Raw genomic sequence first — 14,838 nt, 5'->3', positions numbered from 1 at the left:
AAACAACCACATTAGTTTATAATACTCTTGGATTCTTTGAGGATAGAATCCAGTTAGAGTATTGTCCACACCAGTATTTACATCATGGGTGGGCAAACTTTTTGGCCTGAGGGCCACATCAGGGAATAGAAATTGTATGGCGGGCCAAGAATGCTCACAGAATGGGGGTTGGGGTGCCGGAGGGGGTGAAGGCTCTGGTTGGGGGCATGGGCTCTGGGGTGGGGCTGAGGATGAGGAGTTTGGGGTGTAGGAGGGTGCTTCAGGCAGGGATCGAGGGGTTTGGAGACCGGGAGGGGGATCAGGGCTGGGGGAGAGGCTCAAGGGGTGCAGGCTCCGAGCGGCGCTTACCTCAAGCGGCTCCCGGAAGCAGTGGCATGTCCCTTCTCCATCTCCTACGCGGAGGCGCGGCTAGGCTGCTCTGCACGCTGCCCCATCTGCAGGCACCGCCCCTGCAGCTCCCATTGGAGCATGTAGGATCTGGAGCGGGGACATGCTGCGGCTTCCGGGAGCTGTGTGGTGCGGCCCCGACCCTGCACTCTGGCTGGAGCACCGGAGCAGGGCAAGCCCCAGACCCTGCTCCCCAGCGGGAGCTTGTGGGCTGGATCCAGCTCGCGAGCCATAGTTAGCACCCCCTGATTTACACACATGAGCCATGTTTCCTCCCATAAATCTCTTTTTTTCCTGGTCACTCACCTGTTGCTGAGGTCTTGTAATAAAGGTGACACTGCAGTTCCGTCTCACTTTGTATTTCACACTCTTTTCCAGCAGAGCTGCATTGGTTTATGGTCCCATATGTTCCCTGTTCTTCTCAAGTGCTTCTCACGTTTTTCTTTTTTGTTCTGAAAAGACAGCATGGCATGTGGCTGTTGGGGGGAAACCTTACCCTATATAGCATGGAACTCTTCAGAAAATGCAATTGGTAGGAGCCAAGTGAATTATTATGGGTATATTAATGGCATTAAACTGAAATTGTTTGATGCCTCTTTGCAGAGCCCAGGGCAGTATTACTTTAAACCTATGATGAAGGAGTTCCGCTTTGAACCGTCATCTCAAATGATTGAAGTGCAGGAGGGACAGAATCTTAAAATCACAATAATGGGTCACAGAACAGCTTACAGGTGAGTAGAGCTGAGATACCTTATTGTCCTGCTTAGCTTGTGTACCCAGAACTGCTCCCAGGTCTGCATGGATGGTCATGAAGCCAAACTTTCACATTTTCTCCTGACGTACCTCTATACCAGTTGCTTATGGGGGCTTTTCAAGGTAGAACTTAACTTCCTCACACTGTGCATCATAAAAGCAGTTTTCATTTAAAAATGCATACTACATGGATGTGGTTTCATGATTGAATGAGCATGGGTTGAAGCATTTCTAGGAAGGGCATTGCTTTGAAAGAGTTTTGGCAATTGCAGTGCATCGGGTTTGCACCACAGCCAGTGGGAGACAGAGATTTGTCTGTTAAACCATTTCCTTTTAAGATGTGATTCCCATCAAGAAGCTTGGAACCAGCCCAAGTAAATGATACAACAGATACACTATTTCCTTTGGATCTTTGTAATAGTGGAGTGTCTTAATGTGTGTGTCAGCAGCAGCAGCCCCACACTTGTAGTAATGGATCCACCTTTTCCACCCCTAGCTGCTATGGTACAGTTTCTTCTTTAAATGGGGAACCTGAACAAGGAGTTTCAGTAGAAGCTGTGGGGCAGAAAGAGTGTAATATCTATGGAGAAGACACAGTAACAGACGAAGAGGGTAAATTCAGACTTCGTGGACTTCTGGTAAGGATTGTAATACATCCAGCGTTGTTTACTTTTATAGTGTTGTGTGTGAACAGAATTATAAAATGCATTTTATAGTTAGTCACAGCTTAGTATTTCCCCATCACAGTTGCCTGATAAGACTCCCTTGGCTCTGTCTGTGGTAGGAAACATGGAGGTATAGTAACTGTTAACTCTAGTAAAAGAGAAATGTTCATTAGTGAGTGTACATCCTACAGAACTTTCTGTCCGTATCCTCTGGGGGCCTTGGGAGAATCCTTTTGCACTTCCCTTGTTCAGCTAGAATAACACACAGTATGTGTGATATATCTAATGGGTATGACTATACACATGGATAGTACTAGTATCCTAGGCAAAGAGAGTGATTACTTTCTTATCTGAAATTATTACCACAGTAACATATCTGTCTTATCAGGCTGTTGTTCATGCATATTTTAAATACAGTAAACTGTTCTGGATGAAGACCTGAAAGCAGAAGTTTTGGACTAGCATGTCTAGGATCAGCTATAGAATACTGGATCATAAACAGAAGCCTTGCTTCCTGTATTTTGTCATGCATTGCACAGCTCAAGGTGTGCTGTCCTTACTTCATTGATGGCAGCTTAAATTAACCTGACATAGTTATGCTTTTCAAAAGTCCAAATTGCAGAGTGTTTTTTGAATATAGACAGAGACTATTTGATCTGTTTTTAAATCTTGTCTAATGCATTTTCTTTGTAAGTAAAATGTTGCACAGCAGACAGTTCCTTCTAATAAACCACTGGAAGTAAAGTCCTGGGCCTTTAAAACTTCTCTTGTCTCTGCAGGAAGGGAGCCTCTCTTTTTAGATAGTGTTATTCAGTGACATTTTTATTGCAGGGCAGTACTTTCAGTGATTAGGGCTGCATCCATTTATGGTGGTGAATTATGAACTAAATGTGCTCAACTTTTTAAAGCCCTTTGAGTATCTCAGTTCTGTTAATGATAAAGGTTCTAACGTAACTGAACAATGGGATTTGTCTGAATTTTGTTTTTTAGCCTGGTTGTGTGTATCATGTCCAGCTCAAAGCTGAAGGCAACGATCATATTGAAAGAGCCTTACCACAGCATCGTGCAGTTGAGGTAATTTCTTCTGGCATCTTTTTAAACCTGAACCTTTCATTAAAAGGCATCAGAGTTGCTGGTTGTCTCTGCTAGGTTTCATTTAATGTTGGATATTTCAATGGGAGCTAGAGTCTTACCCTACTGAGGTGCATTTGAAAATACCAATAGGGGCCTATCTGCATCTTTAGGCACCGCATTAACTTTGAAATTCTGGCCCTAGACCTGAATTTTAAGATGGCACATTGACTCAAACTGAGGCAGTCAGCAAGGGATTATATTCAAGAGAACACGGTTTATAACCAGAAATAAAAACAAGGTAACATAAATACAAATAGAAAAGGAGTACTTGTGGCACCTTAGAGACTAAGAAATTTATTTGAGCATAAGCTTTTGTGAGCTACAGCTCACTTCATCGGATGTACTCCTTTTCTTTTTGCGAATACAGACTAACACGGCTGCTACTCTGAAATAAATACAAATAGTACCTGAAGTTCATCACCTCCATCCCTGAAGTTAAATGCAACCCTATGACTTTGGATGTGGAGTCCAGCCTTCCCAAAGGGCTCTCTCCCCTCTGAATCCATTGTAACCAAACTGTAGTCCTTCCTTTCCCCAGAGCATCTGTATAAGGAAATAAACAAAAGGTTGATCTTGGCTCATTAGGGATCAGGTAGGTCACTTGCACTTGGTCACTGTAATAGGTCATATTAGAATAACAACAGTGCCGGGAGAATTCTTCGATAGCTCTGCACACTGATCTGGAATCCTGGGTCTGTCCTTGCTTGCACTTTAAGAAAGTTCAGATCTCTATATGAGCTGTACACATCTTGAGTCTGTTTTGGTATTTGGCATGTCCTCCATCAGTGGAGTATCTGAGTGGACTCTGTTTTAAACCATAGGGTTCAAACAAGGTACCCTCACCAAATCCATGTCTTCATGCTGGATATTGGCACCAAAGCTTAAACTAAATGAAGCCCCAATAGGAACCAAGTTTGAAATAAGTGATCTTCAGTCACCAAGTACCTGAGTCTAGGGAATTAACACAGGACACTGTTTCTGGATTTTCTTTACCATAGACAATGAAACATTAGCTAGCAACTCTGAAGGATTTTGTTTCTTAGCATGTGCAAGTCTTCAAATTATTTATTGTATGCTTATATTTTACACTTAATTACACATGGTAGATATCTTTTCTGTTTTCGTTTGTTTATGTGGTCCAAATCATGAAGTCCTCATGCAGGCAAAATTACCAGTTCAGCTCTGTAGATCTTCATAAAATTTAATAAAAACCTCCTGAATTTAAAACTTATCAGATTTCATGAATATTCCTCCATTGTTAAAGATTCAGATTAGTTGCCTCTCATTTATCTCTTGACATCCAGCAAAGGTTAATTAGCCTGCCATTAGTTGTTTAAAATCTTTATGTGGAGATGGTCATTACTCAAGCTAAAACGGTTGCCTGACCAGGCTTTCCTTCACTGCAGCAAAAGAAAGGAGCAGAATTCTTTAAGCATTTGCACTCTTCATTCTAATTGTGCCTGCTCCTTAGGTGGGAGGGAAGAGGCCACCCAAGTTATAGACAACAAATCAGTGCTAGTGTGCTGTGAATGATAGCCAATGTACACCAATGTGTCCTACTCTCATCTTAGCTAGCATGCTATTTCCTTCCTGCTGGAGAAGAGCTCTGGGTTCTGTCTTTCAAACGTATAAGACCCTCTAGATTCCGCCTACTCATGATATAGCTAGTTTTGAGGTCTACCACCCCTTGACCAGTGTCCCTTTTTGATATGGAAAACCAGAAGCACCCGTTCTACACACAACCACTTTTTTTAATTGAGGTTATTTAGAAAAAATATTTTTGTCTCACATCAATCAGAATCTGGTGTTAAAAGCACATAGTATTTAAATTTTAACTCTGCTGGAAAGGCCTGGTGGAGAGGTCATGTCCAGTCTTGCTTTGCTGCCTCTCCCCCCCCCAAAGAGGTTAGACTGTTTCAAGGATGGTGGTCTTACAATTTAGCCTACATGTTCTATACTTCTCTATGCTGGTCCTAGTTTAGTAATACAGTGCTTGTTACCATGGCACCAAGCAGCCTTATGCTGATAATGCATGGCCCGGTATTTATAAATGAGCATGCTGTGCTCAAGCAATGGAGAAAAACCAGTTGTGATTGGAAACAGATTTCAAGTTTCCATGGGACTATGATAGTAGGAAAACCAATGTTTGTTTCAAATTCTGAGCAGCATCTGTGTTCTGTTAATTTTCCCTCCTAGCAGTGTAAATGTTCCAGTATTTGTATATTGCAGGTTGGTAACAGTGACATCGATGATGTGAATATTATAGCATTCCGACAAATTAACCAATTTGATTTAAGTGGAAATGTGATCACATCTTCAGAGTATCTCTCTACATTATGGGTAAGTGTAAAGTCAGCCCTTTGATCTTACTCCAGCGTATTTTCCTTCAACTCCAAGATAACTACGTCTTAGGTCGCTAGCAATTGGTCAGTAACCAGACTATAAATTATATTCGGATTAGTAGTGACTCTCCAACTACTTACTAAAGGTGAATTTGCACCAAATGCACAGAACAGGAGTAAAGGAAAAATGCCTTGCTCTATGGCTGTGTGTGTGAATGATTCTCTGCTCTTTCAGGGGAATTCATAACCTACAAGTTAGTCTGGGTGACTAAGGCAGCTTATTCTAGAATGAAATATATTTTCAAGTTTTTAAGCCTGCACGTATGTTCTGTTGTTAGTTTTGATCTTACACCCTTTGATTCTTGCATGCATCCTGCAGGTGTGGGTGACTATAGCTCTTGTATTTTAATGCAGAGGTTTTTATCCTGGAGAGAGATGCATTCAGGATTGGCATAAACACAAGTCAGAGGTTTTGTGACCTCAGTTTAGCCTGTTGTGGATGCATAAGCTGACAGAACAGCCGGCAATCGCTGCTCTGGTTTGAGTTGAAATCTCAGAGATAAAGGGCGGAATTGATGAGAATTAGCTGTCCTGCATCTGAAAGGACTGTACATGGCCCTTCCAACTGCTTGGTCAATGGAAAAGGAAGAGGTTATGTTTGAGCATGCAAAATTCATTAAATTGTAAGGGGAAATATAGAAAACAAATTACCGTGAAGGTGCAGAAGTAGTTTTTATAAAAATATATAAAATCCAAAGCCCTAGTAGGTACTTAGGAGCAGACGAGCTTTTACAAGCCTAGAGATCTCAGGTTACAAGATACCAAGCCAGTTTGTGGGATTTTAAACTTCTGTAGTTTGACAGTGCCAGGTGTTCTAAATTGCTGGGTTGCCTTCAGCATTTTCTTTTAAAATCTGTGCACTGTACTTTGAAGTGCTGTTCTCCCTTAATACAGGCGACGTCTACAATATTTATCACAGTACACCCTCGTAACTGTCTTTCTCTTCTGCTTTTTCCCCCTCTCCCAGGTGAAGCTTTACAAAAGTGAAAATCTTGACAACCCAATTCAAACAGTCTCCTTAGGCCAGTCCCTATTTTTCCATTTTCCACCACTGCTCCGGGATGGAGAGGTAATATTAATGATTAATTATTGGTTTTATTCATTTCCGTTTTTTGTAAAGATGTTAGCGTTATTTCCCAAGTGCTTGTGGAACAAATGCGATCTGTGCGTGGTGCTGGAGCAAAAGGTGCCTCGGAAGGCTTGCGGCTTGTTAAACTGACTCTTACATTTGAATCTTCTCCTGGCTGTGAACCTGATATTTTCTACTGGAGCTGGCAGTTGATTTTATTTTTTACACCCAGAATTATGTGGTGCTCTTGGATTCCACACTGTCCAAATCCCAGTATGATTACACCCTACCGCAAGTTTCGTTCACGGCCACTGGATACCACAAACACATCACTTTGGTCTTCAGTCCCACTGTAAGTATCTAGTGTTCTAACTTTTTCATTTCCAAAGTTGAACTTGAGGTATTGTGCCTGGGTATTGCAGCTCGTACGCTTCTCTAGACTTCCATTGAAGCCTATGGCAAGACTTTCATTAATTTCGTTGTCTCCCGTGGAAGTCTTGCCATTGATTTCAGTGCAAGTTGGATCTGGTGCACAGAGGAACATGCGTACATATGAGGCCTCAAACGACAAGTGACCTAATACTTGTCATATAAGCTGCCATACCTAGCGCCTGTGTAGTAAGTGATGGCAGTGGCATGAAAGAGTTGCAGCCATGACACTGTAATTCAGATCTGCTAATGGCTGAAATGTGTTGGGGTTTAAAAGGTAAAGAAGTTGCCATAGTAATTCCACAATGACTCTTAGCCGGGTAAGGAGTGCCACTTAGGAGAGTCCTTAGTTATCACTGGTAAAGAATGTGACTTGGAACCAAGACTGTCGGTTAAAGCGGGGGGATTCTCCAAACTAACATGGAGTAAAACTCCCTCCCTCCTGGGCGGGGGGGGGGTCTTAAAATGTATGATCATGCTCTGCCTCTGTAGTCATGTTTTCTGTGTGTGGTACTTAAATTGATGGTTTCTTTTCTGCTTTAGTGTACATCTAGACCCCAGTGGAATAAGAGGGAAACATGAAATGACAGTTTTGGGTGAAGGATGCAGGTGTGCCTGAATGCTCCTCTGGTAGTGTAGTTGTTGTAGAATAGTCCATGCGACTGGCGATATTTAGGTATTGTGTCAGGTAAATCACAATGTACCTTGTTAAAAGCAGTGTAGTGACTCACCTTAATGCATGAGCTTTAAAAACAAACTCCCCAGCTAACAGGTGAGCTGAGCTGAATGAAGATTGCTTCTACACTGGAGGACGTAGTCCTCCTACAATGTCACTTGAACAGGAATTGGTCACATAGTAAGTGGTGAACAACTCTATTGTCAATCCAGTTTTTAGTCATTTAAAGTTGAGAGATTTAATAGGTAAAACAGCAAGAAACTTTCTGAAAACCAGTGGTCATTGTGGTTTGCAGAGAAAGTTGCCTGAACAAGATATTCCCCAAGGATCCTACATTGCATTGCCTCTGACACTGCTCCTGCTGTTAGCTGGTTACAACCACGATAAGGTAGGAAATGTTCTGTTTTTTACTATTCTAATACTCCCCAGACCATTTTGTACTGCGTTGCGTAAAATGGGGGTACGCTGATGTGGATGTCTCGATAGAAGTAAGAAAACAGAGTTAAATGTCAGTCAACAAAAGAAACAAAATGCTTTAGAGTTTCTTAAATACCTGCATATTTAATTTTAGTGCTAGTGTTTTAGTCCCTTTGCTGCTTCTGTGTTTGGGTCAGCTGGTCTCATGATAGTCCTGGAAAGAACAATGCCAAGTAACCAGTCACAGCTGTCCTTGATGTAAGTTTATTGTACTTCCTTCATAGTGACCAAAACCTCTCTTCTCTTTGGGATCAGAACACCAATGCCGTTACATGTTTTGCTTGTTGGAATTCAAAGTAGGCATTAATTATTTAATTTCAACTAGACAGAAACAATATTTGAGCATTTAAGATTTCCAGGAGGTTTGGATTAGACCCCTTCCCACTCAGCTTACCATGGTCTGGTCTTTGAACCTATTGCACAAAGGGCATGTCTACAGTTTGTTTGTAAAAATGCTTGGCTGAGAATTACTACAGTGTTATAATTCTAAATGCATATACCATCATAATTATGTCCTGCTTCCCCTTTCTTTCCCAGCTTATTCCCTTGCTGTTACAGCTGACAAGTCGACTGCAAGGAGTGCGGGTGCTTGGGCAGACAGGTTCAGACATGGGTGGCCCAGAGGATGCAAAGAGACAAGCAAAAAAACAGAAAACAAGACGGACGTGAGGTGAAAGGAATGATTGCATGAAGTGACACTTCTGTCAGGTTGGAGCCCAAGGAGTTTGAGAAGCATGGCCACTAAACCATATTTTTGATGAATCTGTGGACTTTATTGACTTGAAATTTTTATTATACTATGTGAGCCCTTTGTCAGTCACTACATTTTGGCTGTAAATTTTCTATGGCATCTACAGATTGTCTTGTTTTAAAATAATGAATTGAATGGCTCTGTTGTCACTCTGAGCAGTTCTTCCATGGCGAAGACCATTTTTGTCTCCTTATTGGAAGCCTCCTGGTGGTCTAAAAATGTAACAAATGAATCTTCACAGATAACTTTGAAGGGACAGTTCTAATAAAAATGGTTTTGATTTACCTCTCAGCCTTTATTATTGGGAGGGGACGGGGGGTGTCAGCTTCCTTATCTTTCCACCCAGCCACTTAATTCTATTAGATCAGCTATTTGGGAGTTCTGTTAAATCAGTAGCTCCATGAAATATGAAGTTTATATGGATCTGTATGAACTGGAGAACTATATCTTGGGTGTGTAAATAGCTCAAAAACTCAATTTAAGGTTAGCTGTCATTTGCACAGCAGTGTAATCAATGCTTGCCCAGTGACTAAATTATCTTTAGTTAAATGCCAAATATTTGCCTGGCAAAGATGAAGACAGTGCTTGGCTTGATGACTAGTGTTAATATCTGATATATATGCCCATGTTCTCACTGCAAAAGTTGTGTAAATCTCAAGTTTATGTACATAATAAACCCAGGGTTGTGAGTTCAATCTGTGCCAAAAATCTGGGGCAAAAATTGGGGATTGGTCCTGCTTTGAGCAGGGGGTTGGACTAGATGACCATCTGAGGTCCCTTCCAACCCAGCTATTCTATGATAACATCTATGATAATGTGAACTGTGTAGACCTCCAGTTTTTCATGAAGTGAATGCAGCAAGTTATACCTTCCTTCCTGAAGCATGCATCATAACTGCATCATAACTGCAATATGCATGGCCTATGGTCCTGCCTTTTCTGAAACTCTCATGCCACATGTGACCGTTTTGCCAGCTGGAAGGCTGCCTTTAAGTTGTTGTAATTGTTTTATTTATTTATTTAAATTAGAAGAAATTTGAACTGTTGGAATTCTCAGACAAATGCAGTCCTAGTAAAATAGAGCACAATAATTAACTCCTACTTCTTGATGACTCTCTCTTCTGATTCTTGTTTGAAGTGGGCAGTTAGGCATATAGAGTTTAAATGTTAACGGGGCTTTTTACTGACAATTACCATAAAGGTTTAGAGCTTTTGAAAGATGCACATAAACATTTCTTAATTGTGCACTGACATTGATGCTGCCAGTGAGTGGCGATGTTCCTCTTTACAGGACTTGAAAGAAAGTTAGGTTACATTAAACATTTAAACCCAAAAGACATTACCACTGTCAGAAGAAGAGATCTGGATGCTAAAGGTTTCAGGATAGTTTTGTGAATACTTTTTACATTAGTGTGGGCCGAAGTAATTAAAGTTCAGTACATTCAGTGAACATTCTCCGTCAGCTACTGTCATTGCAACACACACACAGCCTCTCCTTTGGAGAGAACCTGTGTTAAGAATATAAAATGAAGAATGTTGGGAATGCGATGGGAAAGTGGTTTACAGCATTTGAACTTTTGGGATGCATTTTCAATAAATTATGCTCTATTTATTGACCTCTTACTTTATATTGCCATGATATATAAATATATAGATATCCTTTGTTTTCCTATATAACTTATTCTAAAAGCAAGCTTGAATTGTTAACATTTTGATTTTTGTTTTTAGTGTAGTAAATATTAACTTATGAAAGGCTGGTCTGGGGAGGACAAAGATGCAGATTTAAAAAATACCCGAGGGAAGTTTAAATGTTCTAATTTTGGTCTTGTGGAATTTACTGATGGATTGACATTTTAAGTAGTATCCACTTGCCTCAGCCAAATAGCTCCTATCTTAGGGTAAATCTACACATATGATTGAAAATGTGATTGTAGCACAGGTAGGCAGCCCCTGTCCTAGCTTTAACCTAGTTAGCATGGGTAGCAACAGTAGTGTAGGTGGGTTAGCAAGCCAAGTATGTACCCAGATTTCCTGCATACTTGTATACGTGCAGCTAGTCCATGCACCACGTCTTCACTACTATTGTTACCTATGCGAGGCAGGTTGAAGCTGGCACAAGTGTAACGACCCATGCTATAATCACATCTTTACTTGTAGTCTTGACATAGCCGTAGGCCCAACTCTGGCAAAGGACTTACATTCAAGGCTCTAGGATGCCATGAGGAGGACCATGTGAGTGCAGTGTATGGGTCTGTCTCTACACTCTACAGCCCTCTTCCCAGGATTGGGCCCACACTAAGTTTATACATAGATCTTTCATTGCTGGGAACTGTAAGAAAAATCTAAATGCTACTAGCGTTCTCCGATTATATGAACACATCTTAGAAGGGCAAACCTGATGTTGAGAATACGAGACTCACGAAAATTACAGCTTCAAATCGAAGGAGGCTTCATTCTTTTAAATGTATTCTGTTGTGGGGGGGTCTTTCACGTGACTCCTCAGAGAGAGGCTGTCTGTTCTGTACGTCACCAGGCTCTCTGGTAAGGAGGGGTATGCCCCAATGTCCATGACCAAAATTCCCTCTCCTCTTCCCTTCTTGCAGCACATCAGCTGCCTATTCAGCTTAAAGTGCTTTGGAATGAAGGGTGCAGCACAAGTGTGAAAAATTAATTCTAATGAGGATCTAGCTCTCTCTTTTCAGGTTGGCAGAAAAGTCAGAATACATTTGCAGAATGGGAAAAAATAAAGCGTGTACTAAGAGCCAAGACTATTTTCAGAAGCTCACCTGACACACTAAAAGCAAGGAACTGGTGCCCTAGGTCAGTGCCTCAAATTTCATGCGGAAAACCTGCCATCAAATTTATAACAGACTCAAGGAGAAGACTGTTTTCAGTTGAGTGTTGATCAGAGCTCTTTGCATATTGACTCTCCATCTCTCTCATTTACACTGTATGCAGATATTATAAGGTTTTTCAGAAATTCACAATTCAAATGCAGAAACCAGTGCGCCAGTTTAGGAGTATACTTCGCATCTGAGTGCTTAAATAGACTTCCATGGTACCAGGTCTGCCTCTTTCTGTAGACTTAAATATGGGTTGGATTGGACCTTTGCCCTTACCTTCTATTGAAAATGTCAGTGTTGCACATGGGTGTGAGCTCCTAAGTGGATCCCTGTTTGACAGTTTGCATGTAGCACAAGTGCATCAGTGTACTGGCAACTGTCAGACTGATGGATGGGTCATGTATTTAAATCATCAATAGGATGTGTGAGCATATTTCACTTTAAAGATCTGGTTATCAAAGGACTTCTTTAAAGAATTGTATCCACATACATGGGAACAGACGATATAGACTTGAAAATCTTGGATTCCCCCTCTCCCAACCAAAGAGATGACTATACAAATATGCTGCAAGTTATGACTGATATAATACTTCTCCAATTCATTTTACATTAACATAAGGAATTAAAAACAACATGGAAAAATAACACACAGGAGGTATATCTTACTAGGGAAAAAGTCATCTGTTTTTCTCAGATACCAAATCTAAGACCTAGCTAATTTATTCACTCTGGTTACTTGAAATATGACAAATGTCTGAGTCTTAGTGGCAATGGGACTTAGAATTAGAAGTGGTCTTCAGTTTTGTTTTTTTCCATAACATTTTTTTCCAACTGCAGCATTGGTTCCTGTATATTATTTGTGTGATTCTTCAACAGTGTAGCACATGTGCTTAAGATTCTGTTGTTTAAAAATGAAATGGATCATTAAGATTGAATGTTTACAGTGTATTATCTCAATGATTCAGTTTAAATCATAATGCAGCCTTTTTATTACAGATGACAAATCAAGGCATATTCCAAAAGCAAAAAATACTTTGTTTCAAAAATAGCTAATGTTGATTTAGTAACACCTGTGTAGTTGTGACAGATAAGGATATTTACAGGAAATCTCCCTGAAAGACCTTATTTCATATAATTTATGTATTATATGGGCCAGGATTGTATGTAACTTCTCTAGGGAGGACATGTGAGACCTGGGAGTTGAAAAGACTATATTGAAAATGTGTCCAGACAAGTATGGACTTCGGGGATAATAAGTGTTAAGTGGATTTCCTGGGGAATTCTTAGGGAGAGGTTAAAATTCCCCAATTTGGATTATGCAAAATCCAGCCCTTTGAAGGCTGAAGACAGAGTAGTTGGCTGCTGATTACCTGTTTCAGAAGACCAAGATCAAAGACCTGAGCTTTATACAGAAATGGCTGATCTGCCTAGCCTTTGTTCTGGATCTAAGAGGGATGAACATATAACCACAGGGAAAACTCAGTTGTAGGGTTTGAAGGACTAAAACCTACCAGAGCCATAAGTTGGAGTTGAGGGTGACTGCGGGTAAGATTTTAGCATGCCTGTAGGTTCTATTATTGTTGTTAATGTTATCTCTGTAATGCTTTTTACCTTTAGAAGAAATATGCTTTTAAGGAACGATGTGGTAACATCACTGTGGGCAACACACACTGGTCATAGCCCTCAGAGAGAAAGCAAAGTAGAGGCGCTGGCTTTTTAGGCAGTCTGGCTTGCTAGGGCATATCACAGTGTCAGGAAGGGAGCTGTGCAGCATTAAAACTCCCCAGTCAGCCAGTAGTGAGAGACAGGTCTCCACTCAAGAGAGATGGCTGGGAGCCAGTGAGTGTCCACGAGACAGCACCGAGAGGGCATACAGGTGCAGTTACCCTGAAACTGTGATTGATAACTATTGTTATTTATAAAACAAAAACACTTTAAAAGCAAGGCAATGAATAGTTAAAGATGTCAAGTCTTGCAATGTCCATGAAATAAGTATACGTTTTAATCAAGTATAAAGAAATATATATTTCTTAATAGTCCAGTAACCTTAACTCCAATCTAAGGACTTTAATGTACTCTCTTGATCTGGATTTCAATATCAGAATGTTTTCTAAATGAGTTCCCATTGACTAGGGGAGAAATACATTTTTCAAATGACTATTTTTTGGATAGCAATTTCTTGAACATTATATATGTAGGTCAGGAGGAAAAGTAAGATTAGTGATTTATGCTCAAATGCGGTAGGTATTTCTGAAGTACAGGGTAAAGAGCTGGTTATAGTGATTGATACACAATAGGACATCCCAGCTTTACCTAGGCTAGGAGATCCCACAGCAGGAAATGAGGGATCCATGCAAACCTGCCAAAACAAGAGAGAAAGATAAGGGAAGAAATGTGAGGCCAGCCCAGGCTGACCACAGATGTCCTATGTGACCTGGATAGCCAGAGTTGTCCTTAGGTGTTTTGATTTCTGCTGGCGGTATGTGAACAGGAAGGTGTGTTGTTAGTGCAACACCCTCCTCCATTTATCTCAGACTCCCATTTGAATCATGCTGTACTTCTCTTCTTTCATTGCAGAAATCATATGCTCTGCAGAGTTGAAGTGTAGCTAGAAAATTTGCATTTATTAATTTGAGAAATTAAAAGGCCCCCTCCCCAGCTCCAACCTGCTGAATTCAGGACTAGATTCCATACTACTGGTCTTAGAAATTCTACAGAATCTATAAGAAATCAGTGAGAGTTAGGCACCTAGGCAGTTTTGAAAACCCCCCCAGGCACCTATTGGCATTTTTAGGTGCCTAAATACCTTTAAAATCTGGGTCTAAGAGATTTACTCAATCAGAGAGAGTCTGGGGCAGAACAGGGAATGAAACCCAGACTAGCCACCTAATTACTGAACCATCTTCCCTCCATCAGTGCGGGAGTGTTCCCTACAGTGTGTTTTGCCTGTACATTTTCAACCTTCAAGTAATAATATTATGAGCTGGGTGAAATTGTGTCATTTCAGGAGGTCGGTTTAGATGATCTGGTGGTCCCTTCGGGCCTTAACCTCTATGACTTGTTGAGATTGAGAGGTGTGAGCTCATCTTTCTGTTAACCTAACTGTAAGGATAAGCCCACACCTAGGACAAAAGAAGTGAGTGAACCTGCGCAGGAGTTTTTGCTGAGTATTGGGGCGTGTGTATGTAATTCCTGTATATGGATAATGTGTTTATCGCCTAGCTCCTTTGGCTTCCATTATCATTTTAACTCT

The 14,838-nt window shown here is 40.9% G+C and overlaps 1 protein-coding gene across 1 annotated transcript in view; it reads left to right on the top strand.

The window, feature by feature from the left end:
- LOC311527870 (BOS complex subunit NOMO1) overlaps positions 1 to 9,027 on the top strand; it is a 32,051-nt gene extending 23,024 nt beyond the window's left edge. The window contains exons 24-31 of the mRNA XM_084642269.1: positions 991 to 1,118; positions 1,637 to 1,778; positions 2,796 to 2,879; positions 5,169 to 5,279; positions 6,309 to 6,410; positions 6,643 to 6,762; positions 7,811 to 7,903; positions 8,530 to 9,027. Of these exons, the coding sequence (XP_084498395.1) occupies positions 991 to 1,118; positions 1,637 to 1,778; positions 2,796 to 2,879; positions 5,169 to 5,279; positions 6,309 to 6,410; positions 6,643 to 6,762; positions 7,811 to 7,903; positions 8,530 to 8,661 (912 nt within the window). The 3' untranslated portion in view covers positions 8,662 to 9,027. The remainder of the gene's footprint in view (positions 1 to 990; positions 1,119 to 1,636; positions 1,779 to 2,795; positions 2,880 to 5,168; positions 5,280 to 6,308; positions 6,411 to 6,642; positions 6,763 to 7,810; positions 7,904 to 8,529) is intronic.
- Positions 9,028 to 14,838: the final 5,811 nt, after the last annotated feature.

Source organism: Lepidochelys olivacea (genome assembly GCF_965140295.1).
Source record: "Lepidochelys olivacea isolate rLepOli2 genome assembly, chromosome: 10".
NCBI lineage: Eukaryota > Metazoa > Chordata > Testudines > Cheloniidae > Lepidochelys > Lepidochelys olivacea.
This window is presented reverse-complemented; position numbering and strand designations above follow the sequence as displayed.